At 44.6% G+C, this 26,786-nt stretch overlaps 1 protein-coding gene across 6 annotated transcripts in view; it reads right to left on the bottom strand.

The window, feature by feature from the left end:
- The window catches only part of trdmt1 (tRNA aspartic acid methyltransferase 1), a 132,175-nt gene that overhangs the window by 66,508 nt on the left and 38,881 nt on the right, over positions 1 to 26,786 (bottom strand). For 4 of the 6 annotated variants that reach the window (XR_007035687.1, XM_047349261.1, XM_047349265.1 and 1 more), the window contains 3 exons: positions 18,158 to 18,229; positions 12,717 to 12,782; positions 9,720 to 9,789 (listed from right to left, as the gene is read on the bottom strand). Coding sequence is in view for 5 of the 6 variants with exons in the window: in XM_047349261.1 (XP_047205217.1) it covers positions 9,720 to 9,789; positions 12,717 to 12,782; positions 18,158 to 18,229 (208 nt within the window). In the remaining variant the exon portion in view is untranslated. The remainder of the gene's footprint in view (positions 1 to 9,719; positions 9,790 to 12,716; positions 12,783 to 18,157; positions 18,230 to 26,786) is intronic. The other 2 variants (XM_047349263.1, XM_047349264.1) reach the window with 1 other exon arrangement.

The following is a 26,786-nucleotide window of genomic DNA, read 5'->3' as shown; positions in this document are numbered from 1 at the left end:
CGACACTGTCCATACAACCCTGAAGCATATGGTCGTGGATATGGGCCCAGAGGAGGCCCAGGGCGACGCCCGTATCAAGGACGGGGTGGTCCACCGCATGAAGGTCAACAGCAGCAACCTTCACTTCAGCTGCCAGCCTGGGATGAACCCAGCCTTGGCCCGGACCACTACTGAGGGCCCCCACAGAACCCCTCGGACAGAGGGACTGAGGACCCCTTACTGTCCATGACGGTGGATGGACAAAATCTTCTTTTTTTGGTGGACACTGGGGCCACATGCTCAACTATTCAACGAGCCCCTCCTACCACCCTCTCCACAAGGACTACCACTGTCATGGGGTTTTCTGGGGCTAAACAGGTCCTACCTTACACCAGACCCCTAAAAACCGCGATAGGGGCACAGCCTTTGAACCTCAGCTATTTGGTGTCAGCGGACACCCCTGTCAACTTATTGGGCAGAGACATGTTGATTAAAATGGGTGCCACCATTTTATGTGGATCTGACAGACTGTCTGTGCATCTGCCCAATGGAGCTCAACTAGCCTGTGGCAACAATTCCCGCCTCTCTCATGGACAGTATCTCATACAACCCCTGGCGGACCCTATGGCTGACATATATTGGGTCCTCCTGCATCCAGAAACCACAGCGGGCGGAGGCATTGTCTCGTCTTTCCTTCGGTGGAAATCCTGGATCTCGACCCTGGCGCCCTACGTCTCTCCCCCTGACCCGCCACATGTCACCCTCTTCTATGACAGAAATAACTGTGAGTGTTATCAGGAAAGCTTTGCTGAGGAGCTGTAGGGGACTTCCAGGGAGATCGCCACTGCGGACATTTATGTAGCCCCTGAAGGTGTCGTAGCCTCTGTACAGTTGTCTGCAGAGCAGAAGGACTGGTTCAAAATGTGGTCTGATGGTGTACCTCATGTTTCACTGGCGCTCCACCCTGCCCACGAAGCTCGCGAGCTGGGAGGAGTGTTAAAACGCTCCCTAGCTCTCACTGACTGGCATTCTTCATCCGCACCCAATCTATCTTATTCACCCTCAGGTAACACTTACCGCATTACCAACATGTCCACAAACGTTGGCACCTTGGAACATGTGCAAATTCACAGATATCATGGGAGAGAAAAAACAGATCATCCAATGGCTGCAGCTGTAGTTCAGAGCATGCCACCTTCCCTTTGGGCTGAGGGCCCCACGGATGTGGGACTCATTCACTGCTCTCCCATCACTTTTCATTCTTTTGGCGACACCAACTGTTTCTGAATGCTTGAAGGCCACGGCTGTGGTACTCTCACACCTAGCAAAAGCTGGGTACAAGGTCAGCAAAGCCAAACTGCCGGAAACAGGTGGATTTCTTAGGCAGGGTGATCTCCCATCCTGGGACAGGAATGTCCCCTTCACATCAATCTGCTGTCCTTTCTCATCCAAAACCGGTGCGGGTGAAAGACATGCTTTCCTTCTTGAGACTCACCGGATACAGTAGGTCCTACATTCCAGGATACACTGACCTGACTAGCCCACTCCGCGACTTAGTGAAGAAACAGGGCATGCGCAATTTGACGGCACCTCTAGAATGGACAACAGAAGCAGAGGAAGCCTTTATTGCTCTTAAAACCAGCCTTTCCCAAGCTGCTAACTTGGCACATCCCGACTACACATTGCCCTTTCATTTGGATGTTTCTGTAACAGCACATACTGCGAACGGAGTGCTGTTCCAGAAAAAAGGGGGAGTAAGAACAGTGCTAATGTACATTAGCGTGATGCTTGACAACATGGAACAAAGACACCATGAATGTACCAGACATGCAGCAGGGCTGGCAAAAATCATCCAAAAAACAGCCCACGTAGTGATGGGACATCCACTACACATTTTAACATCACATGGGGTAGTGGCATTTGTCAATTCCAAAACTTTCACACTCTCACCATTGAGACAACAGGGATTGAGTAAGGTGCTGGAGGCGCCAAATATCATCTACAGCCATGAAGGGATCAACATGGCAGACAGAATGACAGAAGGAGAGCCCCACGTATGCGCTGAAAAAGTTGAGGTAAGTGAGAAAATCAGACCAGACCTACAAGGAGTACCACTGACAGAAGCAAGAAACCTGTACACAGATGGCTGTTGTTTTAGACATGACACAGAGGGTCTGAAAGCAGCCTATGCAGTGGTGGAAGACACAGGGACGAACTTTGTGACTCTTAAGGCAGAAGGGCTGACAGACACCCAATCAGCACAGAGAGCAGAGGTGCTAGCAGTAATAGCAGCCCTAGAACTAGGGGAAGGACAAAAAGTGAACATCTACACAGACTCAGCTTATGTCACGGGAGCAGCGCACGTGGAACTAAAGCAATGGATAAGAACAGGGTTTATAACAGCAGGACAAAAACCCATTAAACATGAGCAAGAAATGAGAAGATTAGCTGAGGTCCTACTACTTCCCCAAGAAGTAGCGGTCATAAAATGCAAAGGACATGATAACAGCTACACTAGGGTGGCTCAAGGAAATCAAGCTGCAGACCAAGCAGCCAAAACCAAAGCTGGATATCTGCCCATACACATCTTGATGAACTCTGAAGTCAAATGGACACCAGAACCAACTCTGGAGGAGGTGAGTAGACTGCAAAAGGGGGCCTCACCGGAAGAGAAATCAGTCTGGAAGGCAAGAGGGGGAAGAAAAGGCCAGGATGAACTATGGAGAAGTCCAGACGGACGTCCCATCCTACCCCCAGGACTAACCACAGCAGCGCTGGAAGAAGCACATGGACCGGGACATGCAGGAACTACACAGATGAGGAAGAATCTTGAGCACTGGTGGCATCCATACATGAAACAGAAGGTAGGTCATTGGATAAGCTTGTGTAGCACCTGCCAAAAATTCAATGTGAGACCCACTCTGAAGCCTGCACCAGGTAAGTTCCCTGTGGACCCGGTAGCAGGTAAGGAAATCATCATAGACTACACGGACATGACGGAGAGAGTGAATGGGTTCAGATATCTTTTGGTGTGTGTGGATGCGTTCACCGGTTGGCCAGAAGCCTGGCCAGCAAAAAAGGAAGACAGCAAAATAGTGGTGAAGTGTCTGATTAATCACTACATCCCCAGGCAAGGTTTTCCTGCGAAAAACAGGTCAGACAATGGCACACATTTCAAAAATGAAGAACTTAGAGAGGTTGAAAAGTTCCGGGGACTGAGACATTCCTTTGGAGCAGTGTACCACCCCCAATCTCAAGGGAAGGTGGAAAGGATGAACCAGACAATCAAAACTAAATTGGCTAAAATCTGTGCAAAGACCAAAATGAATTGGGTCACAGCATTACCTTTAGCCTTGATGTCAGTAAGAAGCTCAGTGAGCCAGAGACATGGGTTGACGCCCCATGAACTGCAGACTGGAAGACCTTTTCCAGGCCCAAAAACCAGGTTACCTTTTCTGACTGAATGTGAACAGTGATTACTATAGATCTCTCCACAGCTTGGTTGCAGCATTCTCAAAACAGGTGGCCGCCCAACCATCCGAGGCTCGAGCCACCACTTCAGACGCGGAGTGGATCCTTCTGAAAGTCATCAAACGGAAGTGGTCAGAGCCCAGGTGGACGGGTCCATTCCAGGTCACAGAGAGAACCTCACATGCGGTGAGGGTCAAGGGCAAAGGAGACACGTGGTATCATTGGAGCCAGTGTGCAGCAGCAGAGGCATCACAGAGATCGCTGCCAGAGGTCCAGCAGAACCTGAGGGACAACACCAGCACACCAGAAGATCTTTCTCATCCAATTCAAGGGGCAGAATAATCCCCTAGGGTGAGAAAACGTTCATTTACACCTAAAGGTTAGTCTACACCTTAGGTGCACCGTTAAATCAGTGGTCCCACCAAATAGGGGCAGAATAATCCCCTGGTGAGACCACTTAGCTCCAGGTCAGTCTACACCTGTGAGTGAAGACCAGGACATCACACAGAAGAGGCGGATGTGACTGAGTTTTCCTCTCTTTCACTGGTGGTCGTTGCTGCTCTCCCACCGAGAACTGAACTTTATTATATTATAATAATAATAAAAAGGTCTTTTGTGTTTCACCATATTGTTAATCCTCATCTTCCTTTGCAGGTACCTTCGAAATGAATGGGAGGTGAAAATCTAGGACCCAGGCCCCTGAAGGGTTGGGTCATGGTAGGTATAGGTGTTTTAGCATTTTTCATTGTCACATTGATTTTCGGATTGTTCTTTGAACTGCCTTTCCAAGCATGCTCCAGTCATCCAGACAATAAAGTATCAAAACGCAGCGCTCCACCCATTACCAACAAAACCAGGGCTGGCCCTTTTACCCCTCTACGGAGAAATGGCACATGCACTTGTTTTAACTTCACTTCCAAAACCCCGCAGGTAAATGTAGGACAAATTCCTCGCGATTGGTGCAACTCCACGGTGTCAGGCTCAGTGATAGGTCCTTGGGCAAGATCAGGACTTTATTATTATTGTGGAGGACACCGCCTTCTGACTAGGATCCAAAATAATACTATTGGAGTGTGTGCCATGGTTAGGTTGCAGGCACCTCTCCTCTTGTTAGGAAAAGACCTTAAGTATTTTCCTTCAACACACGCCCAAAGCACATCTTTAACTAGGAGAAGGCGTAGACATATAAAACGGAGCGCAAACACCTTTGACTTAAGCAAAGACTCACCCACTTACATTGATGCAATAGGAGTTCCTCAAGGCGTACCTAATGAATATAAATTAGCGGATCAAGTCTCAGCAGGCTTTGAAAACATCCCCATTATAACAGCTTTGTTCCATGTTACTCCCAATAAAAACGTAGACCGCATCAACTACATCCATTACAATGTTTTACGTCTAGCTAACTTAAAAAGGGATGCAGTAGAAGCCCTGTCTGAACAATTGGCACCAACCTCCCTCATGGCTGTGCAAAACCAAATGGCATTAGATATGATGTTAGCAGAAAAAGGGGGCGTTTGCACGATGTTTGGGGATATGTGTTGTACTTTTATTCCCAACAACACTGCACCTGATGGTTCAGTCTCAAAAGCTTTAGAAGGGTTAAAAACACTTTCGGCGACCATGCATGAGCACTCAGGACTAGACAATCCATTAGAAGACTGGATGACGGGCATGTTTGGACACTGGAAAGGGTTGATTATGTCATTGTTTATATCCATTGCTGTTTTCGTAGCTATTATGGTTATCTGTGGATGTTGCTGCGTACCATGTATAAGATCGTTAATTGTTTGCTTTATTACTACAACCATTGAAGGGAAAACCGTACCTCCTCCTTCCCATTTGATGCCTTTGCTGGCGGTTGATGCTAATGAGGAGGAGGACGAAGAGTAACACGTGAGAGTAAATCACAGGGCTAATACGTTTTTGAGGGATAAAACTTTTTGAGTGATAATACTTTCTGAGTGCTAATATGTTTTTGTGTGCTAAAACTTGTCTGACATGTATTACTTTCTAGGGTGCAAATACGTTTGTAGGGTGTGAAAACTTTTGACAGTGTGAATTCTTTTTGTAGGGTACTAAATGATTACTGTCTAGGGAACAGAAGGATGGTAGAATATTATATTGGCAAAATTTGATAGACTATGGAATAAAGCACGGATGGACACCCTCCAGTTAGAGGGGTCACGACTCCCTGTCAAGATTTATAAGGTTGTAAGCATCCTTGGGACTACAAAGGCCCGACAGGCAATAGTCCCTGGGCACATGGCGTGGCATTGGAGGCAGGGTAAAAAAGCATGATGACAAACATTTCCTTCTGCTCCACAGGTTGTAATGATTGTTAAAATCTTTTATTTAGCATCTCCAAGTAGTGGTGAAGTCACATAGGTGACTTCAAAAGGGGGAAATTGTGGAGATATATTATGTGTGTGCATTAATTATTATTATGTTCATAACCAGTGTGTTATAAAATGTATAACCTGTGTGTGAGTATAAGACATTGTGGCCTGCAGAAGTGTTGTTGCACAAACTTGGCCTTGAGTGCGGTGAAGTAGAGAAAGACTGTAGAACTGTAATGGTGGGAAAAGGATGGGGCAAGATTAACAGCTTGGTACTCCCTTCTCATATCAGCAGAAAAGCAGAGTGCAGGTGCAGGAAAAGTAAATAGGATAATAGCTGTCCAAATATGGTAAGCCGGAAGAGTCTGTATGAAATCATATGTATGAAAAAAACTGTAAACAGGGGCTGTTCATTTTCATGTGTGTTTCAATAAAAGCAATGGCCCCAGGGAGAAGCTCTGAAGTTGTCTCGGTGTGTGTTGTGTTACCACATGCGAGAGCTTCCCCTGGCCAGGTACTTGAATAACATACAGCTGTCTCCGTGTGATTTATTATAATGTCTTGTGAATTCTTTCAGCTTAGGTGAATAAACGAACACGCAGAAGACCCCTTGGTGGGGTGCTTCAACACAAGCGAGAACTGTGACATGCAAGATGAAAGTCATTGTGACAGCTGCTTTGGCAACCACATCGGCTGTAAGTGCTGAAAAAAACAAGGTGAGCATGATTAATTTGTCCGTACTTGGAAAATATAAGAAATTCGTATTTAAAAAAGTCAGAGAATTGTACGCTGTTGTTATGCAGTGTATTATTTTCCGGCGCGAAAGTTGCTCAGGTGGTTCATCCTGTACTGTAACTAGTGGGCTGCTGGTTCGAACCCCTGCTCCATCTGTCAGACGGTGGCCAGAAAACCGGGTGGCATCGATTGTATGGCAGCCCGACTTCTGTTAGTGTGCCCCAGGGCAGCTGTAACAACAATGTAGCTTACCACTGTCAGTGCGTGAATGAATGGATGACTGATTGTAGTGCAATGCATCTAATGTTTAGCACCGTCCAGATTATTTAATCTGTTTTTAGCTGTATGTGTGAAATGATGTTACTGTTTGCAGGTGTGGAGAGTGTGGTGGTTTTTGATTAGATGAAATCTTTCTCATTGTCACTTCTGGAAGATGCAACGAAATTGAAAGGTGCTGTTGACTCAGTGTTAGGCATAAGGAAATGCCTAACAGTGAATCGACAGCACCTTTAAATTACAAATAAAATACTTGAGCTCTGTATTTCACCTTTGTTGTTTTTACTGAATTGCTCACTGTTTGGATTTGCTCCAGTTGGCTTTTTCTTTCAGCAATTACTAATGGACTCTAGTTACTTGTTATAGCTGCACCTTAAACACACTCAGCACCAGGAATTTTATATCATGTACTTTGTGCTACTGCATCATTGGAGTCATGTACGTGTGTATGTAGTAAATACAATGTATTATCAAAAATATTCATTCACCTGCCTCATGAACTTAAGTGACATCCCATTCACAATCCAGCTATAACACTTTCAACTCTTCTGGGAAGGCTTTCCTAAAGGTTTAGTAGAATGTTCATTGGTATTTTTGATCATTCTTCCAGAAGCATATTTGTAAGGTCATACACTAATGTTGAACGAGAAGGCTTGTATCTCAGTCTCTACTCTAAATAATACAAAAGGTGTTCTATCGGGTTGAGGTCAGGACTCTGTGCAGGCCAATCAAGCTCATTCACACAAAACTCTCTCATCCATGTCTTTATGGTCCTTGCTTTGTGCAGTGGTCACCACAGTCATGTTGGAAGAGGAAGGACCATCTCAAAACTGTTCCCAGAAAGTTGGGAGCATGGAATTGTCCAAAATCTCTTGGTATGTTGAAACATTCAGAGTTCCTTCCACAGGAAATAAGGGGCCAATCCCAGCTCCTGAAAAACAACCCCACTGTATAATCCCCTCTCGAACAAACTTTACACTTGGCACAATACAGTCAGACAACTACTGTTCTCCTGTAGGTACTGTGTGTGTGTCAGGACCTGCCGATCCTGCCCCGTCATTTTATGTGGTCTACCACTTCTTGGCTAAGTTGCAGTCATTCCCAATCATTTCTTCCTTCTTACACCACTGACAGTTGAGGCTGGAATATTTAGGAGCAAGGACTTGTTGTACAGGTGGCAGTGTTTAACCATGTCTCTCATACACATAGCTATTGGCTGAGCTTCTACTGTGACTAACTATGTGCTGTCTTCCATACTCTAGACTTGAAAAGTGGCTCAGAGTTCATCTGCTTAGCTGTCTTTCTCTCCTAGATGAATCCACTGAAGGAGCTACAACCATTAATGTTTCACTTTTCTTTCCCTTAGTACTACTGGATTAGTGCCTCTGTGTTCTATGTGTGTCCCTATTTGTGAACACCTGATTTCAATTATTTGGATGGGTAAGTGAATACTATTGGCAACAGTGTGTGTATTTTAGTGTGTGTGTGTTAATAAAATGTGTGTGTGTGTGTTCCTGTCTTGGCATCACAGTGAGAACCATTTTCCTGATTTCATCATCAAATTGAAGACCGTTTGTACCAAAGTGAGGACATTTTGCTGGTCCTCACGACCTATTTTGCTAACGGTTAGGTTTAGGACTAAGATGTGAATTGAGTTTAGGTTAAGGTTAGGGTTAGGCATGAACTGGTAATGGTTAGGTTTAGGGTTATTGTCAGGGTTAGGGCATAGAAAGGGTTGAAAATGACTGAAAATCAATGGAAGTCAATGGGAGTCAACACATGGTCCTCACTACATATAGCAAAACAAGAGTGTGTGTGTGTGTGTTAATAAAATGAGTTGGCCACATGGTCCTTGGATGGATCTGCTCTGGCGTAGACGGCTGATGGCGTGGGCTTGTCGCTACAGCTCCCTGGGGCTTCTGCACTGTAGCTACTGTTTGGTTCTCCGGGGGCACTTACACCCACAGGTGTTTGGATTCAGGTGTTAACAGAAACACAGATGTTCTATAATGCACCACAGTTACCAGCAAATACATCTTGCATTCATTAGTACCATTTCTAAATGATCTCATCAGTGAACATCAGTGCCCGAACACTTTGCTCTTCTTTCCCCTTCCTTCTTGTAATAATTCTGCCCATTTGACAACCATGGGGTCAAGAGCCTTCTTTTACAAAATTTTGCCATAACTGTCATTGATTGTTTTGCTTTTATAGTTGTTTGCTCTTATATTGTTTTATTGTTTATATTTCGACTGTTCTTATATCTTTTTTTATTCAGTGTCCTTGAGTCACTACAAAGGTGCCTTCAAAAAATGAATTATTTATTACTAATTAAATGGTATTCATCACCGCTGTGAAATGTAGATCAATAATCCAAGATCATTCGTTAAAAGTTTATAGCATTACCTAAACTTTTTTTTTTATTCTTTTGCATTTTAGGGTGGCCAGAAAATATCAAATAATCTTTATCTGGGAAATCGGAAAAATGTTTTGATATAATTATTTTGTCTAGTGCTACGTTTCTACCAGTTCCCATTTTAGCACAACACATGATGTCTGATGAGATTTTTCCACAATTTATCTATCAAAATGTTCTTGCTATTTAAAATGCGATTTAGCACAATTGCTAAAATGTACATAGAAAAAGGTACAGAAAAATAACACAAAAAAAAAAAAATAGGAAAGCGTATGCAATTATCGAAATGCAAATAAATGTAATTTGTTACTTTCGACCTTTGGTTCAAAAAATGTTTTTCTTTTTTCATATTTCAAGAAAAATGCCAAAAAAGGATAGTATATTTATTGTTATCTATTTTTCTCATAATTACTTTACAAATGGCTCAGAATAAGCAATTTGTTTCTTAGCAGAAAAAAAAAAAAAAGAGTATTTTTACATAAATACATATCCTTAGTTCTTACACTTGTTGGGGAGATCATAAATTCCTGGAAGGTGTATCCGCAGTCCATCAGCGTTTTTAACAAACGGTCCCTACATAACAGAAGCATACAGACAAAACAGATGAAATGCACAGAGTGTTTAAAATCACCATTTGTTTAATTGATTACTGGAACAAAGATAAAAATTCTCAAAATAAAACAAAAAATTGGCTTTCTTGTAATGGCTCAGTCCTAGCGAAAATCAAGTCTTCTTTCAGTGCTTTTCCACTGATTAACTGGTGCTAGTGATTACTTAGCTAGAGTTCTTATTTGTTACACCTCTGCTACCACAGACTCCTACAATTCTGATTTTGAAAAGAGGTTTTAGCAGATTTAATGCATTTCTATATTGATGAGCAGAACTGCTGGTTCAAGAAGATATGCACCGACTATTAAAGCTGTAGCCTCCTTATAGCGTCCATCAACAACATTTGGTAATTCATAAGATCTCTCTCTTCAAAGGCTTTGTTAGTTATTGACATGATTTGTGACAATCAGACTGATTTATTTTGTGTCTTAGAAACTTGGCTGCAGCAAGAGGATTATGATATTATAGATGAGTCAACTCATTAGTAAAATTTTCACATACCTTGAAACACTGGGCTAGGAGGAGTAGCAACTATGTTTCACTCCGATTTATTGATTAGTCCCAGACCAATTAATAGCTACAATTTTTTTGGAATATTTAATCCTTAGATTTCCTCATCCAAATCGCAAAGTACTAAAACAATTTCTGTTTGTGTTTTTGGACAGTCCACCAGGCACTTATTCTAAATTTTTCAGATCAGTTCTCAGACTTCTTATCTGATTTAGTGTTAAATACAGATAAGTTTATTATGGTGGGGGATTTTAACATTCATGTTGACACTGAAAGTGATAGCCTAAATATAGCCTTTATGCAGTGGGACGCACTGTGGGACCACATGGAGAGGACATTGATGTCCTCTCCATGTGGTTGGCACATGGAGAGGGCTTCCCCCTTCCACCTAAGTGTCTCAAGAAGTCAAGTGAAGATGCAACTGGAGAGACTGAATCGGAATAAGGCTGCAGGTCCAGATCATGTCAGCCCTAGAGTCCTGAAGGCCTGTGCAGAGCAGGTCTGTGGGATTCTGCAACACCTCTTCAACCTTAGCCTGGCCCAGAAGAAGGTCCCGGTGTTGTGGAAGACCTCCTGTCTTGTTCCGGTACCAAAGAAAACTCACCCATCAGTCCTCAATGACTACAGACCTGTTGCCCTGACATCTCACATCATGAAGGTCCTAGAGAGACTCCTGTTGGCCCACCTGAGTAAGCAAACAGTAAACCATCAGGACCCCCTTCAGTTTGCTTATCGCTGTGGAGTTGGAGTTGAAGATGCCATCATACACCTGCTTCAACAAACCCACTGTCATCTGGACAAAGCCAGTAGCACTGTGAAGATCATGTTCTTTGATTTCTCCAGTGCATTTAATACAATCCAACCTGATTTGCTTTGTCAGAAACTCCAGAAGACTCAGGTGGAGGCCTCGACAATCTCCTGGATCTCATGGAGATCATTGTGGAAAGACGGATTCTTCATAAAATGAAGAATATTATGGAGAACCCTGAGCATCCTCTTCATGAGACTGTCCTACAACAACAGAGTGTCTTCAGTCAGAGGCTTCTTCAGATCTGCTGTAAGACAGACCGCTACAAGAGATCCTTCCTGCCCACAGCCATCAGCATCTACAACAGCTCTTTGAGGAAACCCTCATAATGAGCTACAACATTCAATTTCCCTTTGGGATTAATAAAGTATTTTTGAATTGAATTGAATTATACATGGTGTCAACTCCGTTGATCAATTCGAAATGCAGCTAAAAACATATTTGTACAGACGAGTTTTAAATTAATGTGAAGTTTCTTTTTTGGGGTTGTTTGGGGTGCATTTGCGCAGTGTGGGCTTTGTGCACAGCTTTTGTTTTGGGTGCTATTTGCTGCGTTCTGTCCTCCGCATTTGGAACTGTTTCGTCTTGGGATGGCTCTGGTTGGCGGGCTTGTTTGTACTAGATGGACGGCTCTTTTGTTCCTAGCTCTTCTCTGGATGTAGGGGGACAGGATTGGGGGGGTCAGGGTCTGGGTGGTTCAGGTTTGGGCGGAGCCGGCACAAGTCTGGACTGTTGGCACGGGCGATCTGCCTGTCTCCACCCCACAATGAAGGGGACCACCTCCTGGGTCCAGTACCTGGACCTGGGAGAATACAGTATGTATCAGGGAGTCCGAGTGAGTGTACGACGTCCTTTGTTGGGTGTGAAAGTATGAGTGTTTTAATGTGTACGCATGAGGGTGGGAATGCGTGATTGTGACTGTGTGCGCCTGTTTTTGTGTCAGGTTGGGTCTTGGGCTGCTCCCTCTCTTGAATCATCCTAGGCCCCCCATCAAATGTGGGAAATCTCTCCCGATAGCTGGTGTCTCTGCCCGCCGGTGTATTGGTGATTTGCGGGGCTGGGTGCTTAGGTGTGTGCCGGCATTTTATCTGGAAGTGGAACTTTTTTGTGTGTGACCATTTTTTCCACAAAGGCAGCTAGCATTGTATTGATGTTAAGTCAACCAGAAAGGGCAGAGCATCTGATATATAGATGCTTGAACCTTTTATTTTAGCTGCAGATGCATTCCTTATTTGATTCGATGCATTCGACTGAGTATCAGAAATCAATAGAATACTCAATTACTCAAATAATCATTAGCTGCAGCTCTAAAGCAGTGAACAGACATGTCAAAAAAGTACAACCCATTATTTTTTATAAACCAGCTAGCATAGGCAGCCCGATTTGTGGTCGATAACTTTATTTTCTGTGCCCAGCATCAATTCTACTGATATATGCTATTTAGACCTAACGTCTAGTAATCTGTTCTGTTTTTGCACATGCCCAGTAAATAATAAAAGCACCAATTTATGTGTCTGTCAATGTCCCATGCCATATTGATATAATTATGACCCTACTATTGTCAGTCACGTACCTGGCAGAGGAGCTCTCAAAACCTTTAACATTCTCCAGCAGAATAAAGCCCGGCAGCTTGCAAAGCCTGGAAATACATTGCAATGACAAAGTTTAAAGAAAGCTGAAAAAGATGAATTGAAGAAGTCATGCTTGTGGCTTCCTGAATTGGCACCTAGGAATTTGCCCACTGTACCTTGTGTACACTATATGTTGCTGACACAATAACTGTTTGTGACAAAAGGACTTTAAAGAGGACATATCTAGCAAAATCCACTTTTTTAGCCTTTAAATATATTTTGTTGTGTACTTGGAGTTTGTAGCAGTGCAGACAAGTTAAATGTAGTCTCTCCAGGTTCTGCAGAGATATCTTTATATTCAGTTTGGGTCATATTTTTCAGTCCGTTCAGTTTTCTCCATCATCAGTTTTTCCAACTGTTACGTCACTGTGTTTGCTGTGGAATAGTTAAATAAGTTCATGAACTTTAGGCTGATCAATTTTGAGTATTGGCCATATTTATTTCTTGCTGCGATTTTATAGTTCCAGCTCTATGCCTACGCTGAAAGAGGACAAGTTCGGTTTGGTTGTTGAGTGTATTAACCCGTACAATTTATCACAGCGTCCCCCAGCATCAGAATCCCTTTAAAGTGTCTGGTTAAATTAAATTTTTCATGGAAATGTTCTGACATCAGTGAGAAATTCCCTGAATTCAAGGACGAGTTCTTCAGCAACCTCTGCCAATATCAAGAAGCCTTTGCTGAAAGAATTCATCTGATTAAGGGGTCAATTCCTTCTCTCTATGGAAACGACGAACGAAGCCAAGCGGTAAGCTGTAAATAACGCTAAAATGACAAATTTATTTTCGTTATGAATTTATTATGTGTTGATAAGACATCCTGGCCATTGTTTTGATAGCAGTTTTGATAACAGATACCTCGGCTGTACGGACCGGTCTGAGAAACCTGACTGCCTATAGGAGCACCCCCACCCATCCTGAACAGAGTCGTCTCCTGGCCAACCGTCTGAATAGCTTCTACTGCAGACATGACAAGAAGCCGTTCACACCTCAAATCATCTCCTCCACATCTCATTCTGGAACAAATTTGACCCATAAAACAACCAACCCCCTACCTTCAGATCCTCTGCCTGCACTAAAGATCTCCGAGGAAGATGTAAACAGGCTCTTTCAGCGCATGAAAACAAAGAAAGCTGGAGGAACTGATAACGTCTCCCCATCATGCCTGAAAGCCTGTGCAAATCAACTCGCTCCGATCTTCACAAGGATCTTCAACGAATCACTGGAGAAATGTGAGGTCCCCTCCTGCCTCAAACAATCCACCATCATCCCGGTTCCCAAGAAACCCACCATCCTAGGATTAAATGACTACAGGCCTGTAGCCCTGACGTCTGTGGTCATGAAATCCTTTGAGCGGCTGGAGTTGAAGCACCTGAAAGACATCACAGGACCCCCTACAATTTGCTTACCGAGCAAACAGGTCGGCAGATGATGCTGTTAACTTAGGTCTACACTTCATCCTGCAACATCTCGACCACCCAGGGACGTACGCCAGAATCCTGTTTTTAGACTTGAGCTCGGCCTTCAACACCATCATACCAGACATCCTCCACCAGAAACACACCCAGCTCAACGTCCCAGCCTCCATCTGTCAGTGGATCAACAGCTTCCTGACGGACCGACAGCAGCAGGTGAGACTGGGGAGCATCTTCTTCCGATCCAGATCAGTAAGTACTGGTGCCCACCAGGGCTGTGTTCTATCCCCACTCCTCTTCTCCCTGTACACAAATGACTGCACCTCATCGGACTCGTCCGTGAAACTCCTTAAGTTTGCAGATGACACCACTGTCCTTGGTCTGATCCAGGACGGTGATGAGTCTTCATACAGACAGCAGGTGGATCGGCTGGTACACTGGTGCGGTCAGAACTACCTTGAACTGAACCCGCTCAAGACTGTGGAAATGGTGGTGGACTTTCGGAGAACACCACCCCCATACACCCCCTCACCAACCTCAACAACACTGTATCGGCCGTGGACCACTTCAGGTTCTTAGAAACCACCATCTCTGAGGACCTGAGATGGTCTTCACACATAATCAATGTTCGAAAGAACGTCCAGCAGAGACTGTACTTCCTGAGGCAACTCAAGAAGTTCAACCTTCCACAGGAGCTGCTGGTCATCTTCTACACTGCCATCATTCAATCTGTCCTGTCTTCATCCATCTCAATGGTTTGGCTCATCCACAAAACAGGACAGGTGCAGACTGCAATGAATAATCAGCAATGCAGAGAGAATAATCAGGGCTGACCTTCCCTCCATCCAGGACTTATACAGGTCTAGGGTCAAGAAAAGAGCTGCTAAAATCTCTGCAGACCCCACAAACCCTGCACATAAACTGTTCAGAGCTTTACCTTCAGGCCGCCGCTACAGAGCACTGTTCACTAAAACCAGCCGCCACAGAGACAGTTTCTTCCCCCAGGCTGTTTCTCTGTTGAACATTCAATAGAGTACAAAACAACAGCATACAGATGTTGCAAATGCACCTTTTCATTATATATGTGTATATTGTACATTGTAAATATGTATATTCTGTAATGCAAAAACAAAACAAAAGAGCAAAGTGTACCGGAGTCAAATTCCTTGTTTGTATGTACGAACTTGGCAATAAAGCTGATTCTGATTTGAATGCAAAGGTCTAACTTTTGAGTGTTTTCAGTACATATGCACAGCTTAACAACAGAATTCACAACAAGTATTTGATCCATTATTTGACCAATAAATGTTTGATTCAAACAGAAATGGTATTTAAACAGTCCTCTTCATGCTGTTTACATTTTGGCATCATGAGACCAAGAGACCATGAGACCATTTAACAATTGATCAACAATACCTCGCCACTGCGAGGTTTCAAACTGGATGTTCTCTGACGGAAATGGAGCTAAGTTTATTGTCAAAGCGTCATCAGCAGGTTGCAACAGAGATACTGAGACTGGAAGAGTCACAGAAAGTAGTAGTGGACCTTCTTTGGCCACATCCCACACTGACGAGTGCTTCATTATGAACAGTGCCTTGCAGAAGCAGATGATGAATGCCACTCAACCTGAGGCACATTTAAGGGAGGTGAGAGGCACCCAAGTGTCAGGTCAGACTATTTGAAACCTTAAAACCATTAACATCAGCGTGGTCTGCATGCTAGATGACCTGCAAGGGTACTTGATCATACCACCAGACACAGGCATCATAGTCTTGCATGGGCCAGGGAGAACGACGAGGGACCAGGGGGCCTCTGTGCTGTTCTCTGTTGAAAATTGATTCACGTTGAGCAGAAATGTCCCTTAATGATGTTGGAGACATCAAGGAGAGCGCGATGCCTCAGTCACTTTTGTCACCAGACCTGCCTTTGATGGTGATGGTGTTACATTGTGGGCAGGTGTGTCTAGTCAATATAGGACTATCCTACACTTTGTGAATGGCAGAGTGACAAGCCCATAGTACCTGAATAACAACATTAATCCAGTTGTGCCCCTGCATGAACAAAGGCCTAATTTCATCTTCATGGTTGACAATGCCCACGCAACCTACTATGGAATAAGCAGTAGAAAATGACTGACAGACTGACTGGTTGACAATGCTCCAGCTCATTCAGATCACATCATTAGGGAAGGACTGCTGGAGATTGAGGCCCCTCAAATGGATAAGCCTGCACTTTCTTCAGAAGTGAATTCCATAGAAAACCTATGGAATTACCAGAGACGCTATCTAGAAGCTTGTAACTCTGTATCCCAGGACTTCAATGACCTGGGAGTCATCCTTCAACAAGAGTAGGGTGTTATGTCTCAGCTTACAGTAAGTCTACTTGTGAACAGCATGAGACTTTCTTGTCCAATTGTAATTGATGCTCACTTTATTACGACACTGACATTTTTTTGGTATACCCACCACTGTTGTTGGTGTTTGTTTCAATACATTGACATGAGAAAATCACAGCTGCATGCTTCTACTTAAATGCTTACTTAAATATTTGATGATATATGACGTTTTACGTTTTCCATTAATTTAATCTGAAAGCCAAATATTCCTAACTTTTTGTGAGTAGTGTATAAATACTATATTGCAAAAAGTATTTGGCCACAACATCAAATCAGTTAGTCCGGTGATACAATCACTTCCAAGGCTGCAGGTGTATAAAGTTTGGTGCAAAGAAACTTGACTGGCCAGCACAGAGTCCTGACCTCATCCATAAGTATTTGTCGGTCTACTTTTACATGTAAATAAATTTTGAAGACAACCTATTCTTGTCCTATTCTTAATCTAAAAGGTCCAATTTGTTGATTGACCCAACATTGCCAGCAATATAAACATCTTCCACAAGGTTTAGGTGTTCATAGTTAGATGAGAAAACCAGTACTGCAGACTCCACTCTAATTCATCCCAAAGGTCTTCAAAAAGGTTGAGGTGAGAACTCTGCAGGCCAGACAAGTTTGTCCATACTGTGATTGTAACAGCGGATTTCATTGATTTGGTGGTGTGACCCAGTACTTATATAGTGCATATATCTATCCATCTCTCTCTCTGACCCAGCAGGTCAACTACAAGACAAACCACGGTGCAGCTAATGGCGACACCTTGCAGGAAGAGGAAGGAAACTCTTCTTTGCCCCCCCTTCTAGGTATAACACTTTGATACAATGTAAAGTAGTCAGTGTACAGCATGTGCAGAGTAAATTTGCTTTCTCCCTTAAAATAACTAAACACGCAGAAATTAATGTCTAAACCACTGGTAACAAAATGAAAATCTCCAAATTGTGCCCAAGTGTGTGGCCACCCTTATTTTCCAGCACTACCTCAACTCTTTTGGGTATGGACTTCAATAGAGCTTTGTAGGTTGCCACTGGAATCCTCTTCCACTCGTCCTTGACAACATCACCTAGTTGGTGAATCTTGTGCCCCTTTTCCACTGCCTCTTTTTAGGGGCTGCAGCTCCACCCAACTCGGCCTCACTCTACTTGGCACATAACCTGTTACTTTTACATTGTCTCACAGACAGCTGGAGCTATGGCTTGAAACCCCACCTCCAGTCTTTTCATCTGAAAATAGGATTTCGGACCACTTAGCAACAGCCCTGTTTTTTTTCTCCTTAGCCAAGGAAAGACACTTGTAGACCATGTATACTATTTGTCTGTGTGTAGTGGCTCTTGATTCGCTGACTCCAGCCTCAGTTCATTCGTGAAGCTCCCCAAATTTCTTGAATAGATTTTGCTTGACAATCCTCTTACTTTTTGGAGCTGTACTTGTGTACACATACAGATATATACATATAGTAGCTTTAGGTCTACAATGCACCACGTCAGTTTAAGAAAAGTTTTTTTTTTTCGGTTCTGTTTTACTTTTTTAATTCCAGTTGACTAATGGGTAAATACCTGCTATGTTTCTGAAATGCTAATACCTTGGAAGGAGATCAAGGATGAAGAGGAAGCTCTTACTTCTGGGGTCTGCAATGTCACCCTGAAGTCCTAACCTAAAAAGAAAAAAAAGGATGCAATAGCAGTTGATACAATTTACTTCATGTATTAATCAGGAAAAAAATAAGTGTGAGACTGAAATGTAAATACAGGCATGGTGCAAAATGGAGCGGATCATACAATATAACATTTCATCCACACAACTTAATCCTTGTTATAATAACAGTATTTATGTACTGTTTTAACTACAGTCTTATTACTTTAAAATTGTGAAGTTATCCTAATAATACTTTTCATTTTTTATCATTGAGCTCATTTTAAATTACTTATTTTGTCTTATTTGTGGATGTTCCCTTTCACATTGTACAGTACACATTTTTAACGTAAATGGTACCGCTTTCTGTAACAAAACTTTGTTTATAGGCAGCTGTAATAATGGCTTTGGACTGAACGGTGTTCTAATATTGGGCCCAGTCATAGGAGGAACAAAGAGGACTGAACTACACATAAAGAACAAAAGAGAGTGGTAAAAACTCATAATCCCAGAGTGCATAGAATGTATAAAACTCGGAATCCAGTTCTCATCCATAGCTCCCAGGAATGAGGAGTTTCACAGCTTGAAACTCAATGATTTCATAGAGGTATAAAACTCTATGCACAACAGCATCTCTTTCCCTTTGTCCACAGAGCCGCTCCATAGAGGTCACACGCAGGCCAAGTAAAAGATTGCAACTTCACAGAAAGCCTGGATCAAAAGTAAAGCACGATCTGGCCGGAAATAAGACTAGCCGCCTTCACCTTTAAGTCTGAGCTCCTGCAGAAAAGAATCTGAACCAAAGATTCCCCATGAAGAGACAGTGTATATCGACGGTTCACGTAAGAGGTTGTGTATTGGCAGAGAAAATTATTTTAAGATAAAACTATTTAAATATATTTTATTGTGTTTGCTTTGTTTGAGTGCTAACAGGCAACTGAGCCTAATGGTACAGAAATGTTTTCCAAAGTTGATTTCTGGCAGTCACTAACTCATGTAAGTTGTCCTTATTCCATTTTATCAGTGTTTCCACTTCATCTTCTCTCACTAACCTGCATAAAATATGGCCACATAGTCCCTCTGAATATGATCGTTTCTTATTGTCTCAATTGTCCCTCACAATAAAGCTGAAGCTATGCTAATGCTAAAATGTTAGCCATCATTAGTTGTGCTGTGTTTACTACACAGTCCTCTTCGCGCTGGAACCAGCCGTAACACGCCGTCAGCGCTCATACACACATTATATTAATGGTACTTAAAGGTAACATGCTGGACTTTGTGGGCATATTAAATAGTGGCTCAAATGTGACTGTCTCTTTGCTTTTAGCTGAATGTGACATCATGTCTGTTTGCCATCTAGCGAGTCTTGAACTTTTCTTGCCACCATCGGTAGTCACTACCATTGGTAGTCCATTATTCCATAACTGAGATGGCTAGTAACACAACATTATAAATAAACTGTCCATAGGTCATTAATTCCGATTTCAGCAAATTACTTACTGTCATAAATATTTTATTAAAATACCTTTTTTATATTCTAGCTGCTTTAAGTTGTGAACTGATTGCTTGTATACATACCAGATGTTGTTATGAATTGGTTTTAAAGCTAAACAGACCGTAATCCCAATTCCGCAAAACACAATTTGGTTCTTAAACATGCATATTCATACTGTACTAGGACACCTTTGCATGGATTTATTGGTTACTGGTTTAATACACTGCTCAAAAAAATAAGGGGAACAATTAAACAACACAATATAACTCCAAGTCACACCCAGTAACCCTCCAAATCAAACTTCTGTGAAATCAAACTGTTCACTTAGGAAGCAACACTGATTGACAATCAATTCCAAATGCTGTTGTGCAAATGGAATAGACAACAGGGGGAAATATTTGGCGATTAGCAAGACACACTCAATAAAGGAGTGGTTCTGCAGGTGGGGACCACAGACCACTTCTCAGTACCTATGCTTTCTGGCTGATGTTTTGGAAACGTTTGAATGTTGGTGGTGCTTTCACACTCATGGTAGCATGAGACGGACTCTACAACCCACACAAGTGGCTCAGGTAGTGCAGCTCATCCAGGATGGCACATCAATGTGAGCTGTGGCAAGAAAGTTTGCTGTGTCTGTCATCGTAGTGTCCAGAGCCTGGAGGCGCTACCAGGAGAAGGGCCAGTACACCAGGAGACGTGGAGGAGGCCATAGGAGGGTAACAACCCAGCAGCAGGACCTCTACCTCCGCATTTGTGCAAGGAGGAACTGGAGGAGCACTGACAGAGCCCTGCAAAATGACCTCCAGTAGGGCACAAATGTGCATGTGTCTGCACAAGTGGTTAGAAACCGACTCCATGAGGATGGTATGAGGGCCCGACGTCCACAAATGGGGGTTGTGCTCACAGCCCATCACCGTGCAGGACGCTTGGCATTTGCCAGAGAACACCAGGATTGACAAATTTGCCACTGGCGCCCTGTGCTCTTCAAAGATGAAAGCAGGTTCACAATAAGCACATGTGACAAACGTGACAGAGTCTGGAAACACCGTGGAGAGCGATCTGCTGCCTGCAACATCCTTCAGAGGTAGCCTGACTGCCATTAGGTACCAAGATGAGATCCTCAGACCCCTTGTGAGACCATATGCTGGTGCGGTTGGCCCTGGGTTCCTCTTAATGCAGGACAATGCTAGACCTCATGTGGCTGGAGTGTGTCAGCAGTTCCTGCAAGATGAAGACATTGAAGCTATGGACTGGCCCAGCCGTTCCCCAGACCTGAATCTGATTGAGCAAATCTGGGACATGATGACTCACTCCATCCACCAACGTCACGTTGTACCACAGACTGTCCAGGAGTTGGCGGATGCTTTAGTCGAGGCCTGAGAGGAGATCCTTCAGGAGATCATCCGCCGCCTAATCAGGAGCATGCCCAGGTGTTGTAGGGAGGTCATACAGGCACGTGGAGGCCACACACAATACTGAGCCTCATTTTGGCTTGTTTTAAGGACATTACATCAAAGTTGGACCAGCCTGTAGTGGGTTTTTCCACTTTAATTTTGTGTTTTAATCCAAATCCAGGCCTCCATTGGTTAATAAATTTGATTTTCATTGATGATTTTTGTGTGATTTTGTTGTCACCACATTCAACTTTGTACAGAACAAAGTATTCAATGAGAATATTTCATTCATTCAGATCTAGGATGTGTTATTTGAGTGTTCCCTTTATTTTTTGAGCAGTGTATTTAGATTTTTGTTTTCCCTTTTCTCCTCTGTAGTTTATTAGGATTCCTTATTTTATTCATTTTTACTTATTGGTTTAGTTGAATGTTACCAGTCTAGTCAAAGAGTTTGTTGACTGAAACATTTTAACTTGAAGTATTTTGTTATGACGACTCCAAAATCGAGGCACGTGACGTTGCCCGGTACGGCGGAGCCAGGGTCCCACCCTGGAGCCAGGCCTGGGGTCGGGACTCGTCGGAGAGCACCTGGTGACTGGGTTGCTCCTTGCGGGACCCGGCCGGGCCAAGCCCGAACGAGAGACGCGAGACTATCCCCCAGTGGGCCCACCACCTGCAGCGGGAACCGTGAGGGACCGGTGCAAAGAGGATTGGGCGGCGGACGAAGGTGGAGACCTCGGCGGCCCGATCCCCGTATGCTTAGGCTGGCTCTAGGGACGTGGAATGTCACCTTGCTGGGGGGGAAGGAGCCTGAGCTTGTGCGGGAGGTCGAGAGATATCGACTAGAAATAGTCGGGCTCGCCTCCACGCACAGCGTAGGCTCTGGAACTCTCTTCTACTCTGGAGTGGCCCACGGGGAGAGGCATCGGGCTGGGGTGGGTTTGCTTGTCGCCCCCCAGCTCAACCGTCTAGTTTTGGGGTTTAACCCAGTGGATGAGAGGGTCGCATCCCTGCGCCTTCGGATTGGGGAGAGGTCTCTGACTATCAGAGCCGAGTGGTAGTGCGTAGTACCCGGCCTTCTTGGCGTCCCTGTCGGGGGTGCTGGATAGTGCCCCTCCCGGGGACTCTATTATTCTGCTGGGAGACTTCAAAGCCCAAGTGGGAAACAACAGTGACACCTGGAGAGGCGTGATCGGGAGGAATGGCCTCCCCCATCTGAATCCGAGCGGTGTTTTGTTAATGGACTTCTGTGCTAGTCACGGATTGTCCATAATGAACACCATGTTCAAACATAAGGGTGTCCATCAGTGCACTTGGCACCAGGATACCCGAGGCAGGAGGTCAATGATCAACTTTGTTGTCGTATCATCAGACCTTCGGCCGCATGTGTCACTCGGGTGAAGAGAGGGGCTGAGCTGTCCACTGATCACCACCTGGTGGTGAGTTGGATCCGCTGGCGGAGGAGAAAGCCGGACAGACTTTGCAGACCCAAGCACATAGTGAGGGTCTGCTGGGAACGTCTGGCGGACCCCTTGGCCAGGGATGTGTTCAACTCTCACCTCCGGGGATAGCTTTGACCAGATTCCGAGGGATGTTGGAGACATAAAGTCCGAGTGGACCATGTTCTCCGCATCTATTGTCCATGCTGCCGCCCGTAGCTGCGGCCGTAAGGTTTGGGGTGCCTGTCGTGGTGGCAATCCCCGAACCCGGTGGTAGACACCGGCAGTAAGGGACACTGTCAAGCTGAAGAAGAAGTCCAATCGGCCGTGGTTGGCTTGTGGGACTCCTGAGGCGGCTGACGGGTACCATGGGGCCAAGCGTGCCGCGGCCCGGGCGGTGGCAGAGGCAAAAACCCGGACCTGGGAGGAGTTCGGTGAGTCCATGGAGAACGACTACCGGTTGGCCCCGAAGCGATTCTGGCAAACCGTCCGGCGCCTCAGGAGGGGGAAGCAGTGCTTCGCCAACACTGTTTACAGTGGGGGTGGGGAGCTGCTGACCTGGACTGGGGACATTATCGGCCGGTGGAAGGAGTATTTCGAGGATCTCCTCAATCCTGCCATCACGCATTCCCTGGTGGAAACAGAGGCTGGGGACTCGGGGTTGGACTCTTTCATCACCTGGGCTGAAGTCACCAAAGTGGTTAAAAAGCTCCGCGGTGGCAGGGCTTCGGGGTTGGATGAGATCCGCCCTGAGTACCTCAGGTCTTTGGATGTTGTGGGGCTGTCATGGTTGACACGCCTCTTCAACATTGCGTGGCGGACGGGGACAGTGCCTTTGGATTGGCAGACTGGGGTGGTGGTCCCCCTACATAAGAAGGGTGACAGGAGGGTGTGTTCCAACTACAGGGGAATCACACTCCTCAGCCTCCCTGGTAAAGCCTACGCCAGGGTATTGGAGAGGAGAGTCTGGCCGATAGTCGGACCCCGGCTTCAGGAGGAGCAGTGTGGTTTTCGTCCCGGCCGTGGAACACTGGACCAGCTCTATACCCTCTACAGGGTACTCGAGGGTTCATGGGAGTTTGCCCAACCGGTACACATGTGTTTTGTGGACCTGGAGAAAGCATTCGACTGTGTCCCTCATGATGCCCTGTGGGTCGTGCTCCAGGAGTATGGAATCGAGGGCCCTTTACTAGGGGCCATCTGGTCTCTGTACAAACGGAGCAGGAGTTTGGTTCGCATTGCCGGCACTAAGTCAGAACTGTTCCCGGTGCATGTTGGACTCCGGCAGGGCTGACCTTTGTCACTGGTCCTGTTCATAACTTTTATGGACAGGATTTCTAGGCCGGAAGGGGTCTGGTTTGGGGACCAGAGGATTTTGTCTCTTCTTTTTGCAGTTGACGTGGTCCGGCTGGCCCCCTCTTGCCAAGACCTACAGCATGCACTGGGGCGGATTGCAGCTGAGTGTGAAGCGGCTGGGATGAAGATCAGCTCCTCCAACTCCGAGGCCATGGTTCTCGACTGGAAAAGGGTGGCTTATCCTCTTCAGGTTGCAAGGGAGTTCCTGCCTCAAGTGGAGGAGTTTAAGTATCTCGGGGTCTTGTTCACGAGTGAGGGAAGAATGGAGCGGGAGATCGACAGACGGATTGTTGCCACTGCCGCAGTAATGGGGTGCTGTGCCACTCCGTTGTGGTGAAGAGAGAGCTGAGCCAATTTACCGGTCGGTCTACGTTCCTACCCTCACCTATGTCCATGAACTTTGGGTCATGACCGAAAGAACAAGATCCCGGATACAAGCGCTGAAATGAGCTTCCTCCGTTGGGTGGCTGGGCACTCCCTTAGAGATAGGGTGAGAAGCTCGGCCATCCGGGAGGGGCTCGGAGTAGAGCCGCTGCGCCACCACATTGAGAGGAGCCAGTTGAGGTGGCTCGGGCATCTATACCGGATGCCTCCTGGATGCCTTCCTCGGGAGTTGTTCCAGGGGCACGCCCCACCGGGAGGAGGCCCAGGGAACAGCCCACAACATGCTGGAGGGACTATGTCTCTCGGCTGACCTGGGTACGCCTTGGGCTCCCCCCGGAGGAGCTGGAGGAGGTGTCTGGGGAGAGGGACGTCTGGGCGTCTCTGCTGAGTCTGCTGCCCCCGCATCCCGGTCCCGGATAAAGCAGAAGACGACAAGTACGAGTATTTTGTTATTTAATTATTATATTAGGGAGAAAAGTTGTTTGTGTTTTTTCTGTATATACACTGCCTGGTGAAAAAGAAAAGTTGCCGCCTGGATTTAACTAAGCAAATTGGTACGAGCCTCCCATTGGATAATTACTCCATAGGTGTTTATGTTTCAGCTGGCAACAGGTTATTTAACCCCAACTGGTGCAATGAGTTGCTTCTCATTTATTAAACAACCATGTCAAAAGACACATCCCGTGGTTGTGGAAAAGATGTCCGTCTGTTTCAGAAGGGTCAAATCATTGGCATGCATCAAGCAGAGAAAACATCTAAGGAGATTGCAGAAAGTACCAAAATTGGGCTAAGAACTGTCCAACGCATCATAAAAAACTGGAAGGATAGTGGGGACCCATTATCTTCGAGGAAGAAATGTGGCCGAAATAAATCCTGAATGATCGTGATCGGTGATCACTTAAATGTTTGGTGAAATCAAATCGAACAAAAACAACATTAGAACTCCGGGCTATGTTTAATAGTGTAAGTAAGAGCATTTCCACACACATAATGTAAAGGGAACTCAAGGGAGAATCAGTGAGCCTAAACGAAAAAAAAAGGTTTCAATTTGCAAGGGAGCATAAAGATTGGACTCTGGAGCAATGGAAGGTCATATTGTCTGATGAGTCCAGATTTACCCTGTTCCAGAGTGATGGGTGCATCAGGGTAAGAAGAGAGGCAGGTGAAGTGATGCCCCCATCATGCCTAGTGGTTACTGTACAAGCCTGTGGGGGCAGTCCTATAATCTGGGGTTGCTGCAGTTGGCCAGGTCTGGGTTCAACAACTGTATATGATCAAAGAATGAGGTCAGCTGACTACCTGAATATACTGAATGACCGCGTTATTCCATCAATGGATTTTTCCTTCCCTGATGGCACGGGCATATTGCAAGATGACAATGCCAGGATTCATCGGGCTCGAATTGTGAAAGAGTGGTTCAGGAAGCATGAGCCAGACCTTAACCCCACTGAGAATTTTTGGGATGTGCTGGAGAAGGCTTTGCGCAGTGGTCAGACTCTACCATCATCAATGCAAGATCTTGGTGAAATATTAATGCAACACTGAGTGGAAATAAATCTTGTGACATTGCAGAAGCTTATCGAAACAATGCCACAGCAAGTGCGTGCCGTAATCAAAGCTAAAGGCGGTCCGACAAAATATTAGTGTGTGACAGTTTTATTTTGTGGCAACTTTTTTTTTGGCCAGGCAGTGTATGTAAAAGGCGTTCTGTTTGACAATGCCACTGTGCAAAGTAACTCTATCAATTGTTCTATAACACCACACCTGACAACAAAACAATAAATGTCAGAGACAGAGCTGTTTGGCTATACCAACTTTGTTATTTTTTGAAATTACTAACTCTGTTAATAATTGCCTTCGGCACTTATTAACAGTTATTTATAGCCAAACTAAACCTATTGTTGCACAACACTGTATAATGGTGTCATCTGTTGTGATTTAGTGTTTTTTTGTTTTGAGTGTGTTCCCTTTCTTGTTTTTTTACAGCTATTAATCATATTTTTGGTGTTTCCATGTCTGAGCCAGGGATCATTTGGAACAGCCGAATGAATCATAATACTAAAAATATGGATCACTTAAAATTTTCGGTCAGAGTGTACTGTATATATTTTAAAGCTAAAACAATAGCCAGCAATGAATGTTTTTTTCTAATGAAATGGGGCTTGTATTTAAAAGGCTGCTCTTCCAACTACTGACACCTGAAAATTGCCCTAATCATACCACCTAACAAAGCTTTGCTGTGGATAAATTAATAAATTCAGAATTTCCAAAGTGATGTCATAAGGTAGAACACCTGTGGAAATCCAATAAACTGCTCCACCTCAGGAAAATTTGTTTTTCTTGAAATGAATTAATTTCAGTTTTAAAATGTATAGTTTGGGTAATTTGGAAAATTGCAGGCTTATCTTTAAGATCCCATTTCTGTCTAAGCTTCTTGAAAAAGTAGTGGCAGAACAGCTCATTTCTTTTATGGAAAAACATGAAATCTATGACAAATTTCAGTTGGCTCTT

This window comes from Girardinichthys multiradiatus, chromosome 21, assembly GCF_021462225.1.
Source record: "Girardinichthys multiradiatus isolate DD_20200921_A chromosome 21, DD_fGirMul_XY1, whole genome shotgun sequence".
In the NCBI taxonomy this organism is placed as follows: domain Eukaryota; kingdom Metazoa; phylum Chordata; class Actinopteri; order Cyprinodontiformes; family Goodeidae; genus Girardinichthys; species Girardinichthys multiradiatus.
This window is presented reverse-complemented; position numbering and strand designations above follow the sequence as displayed.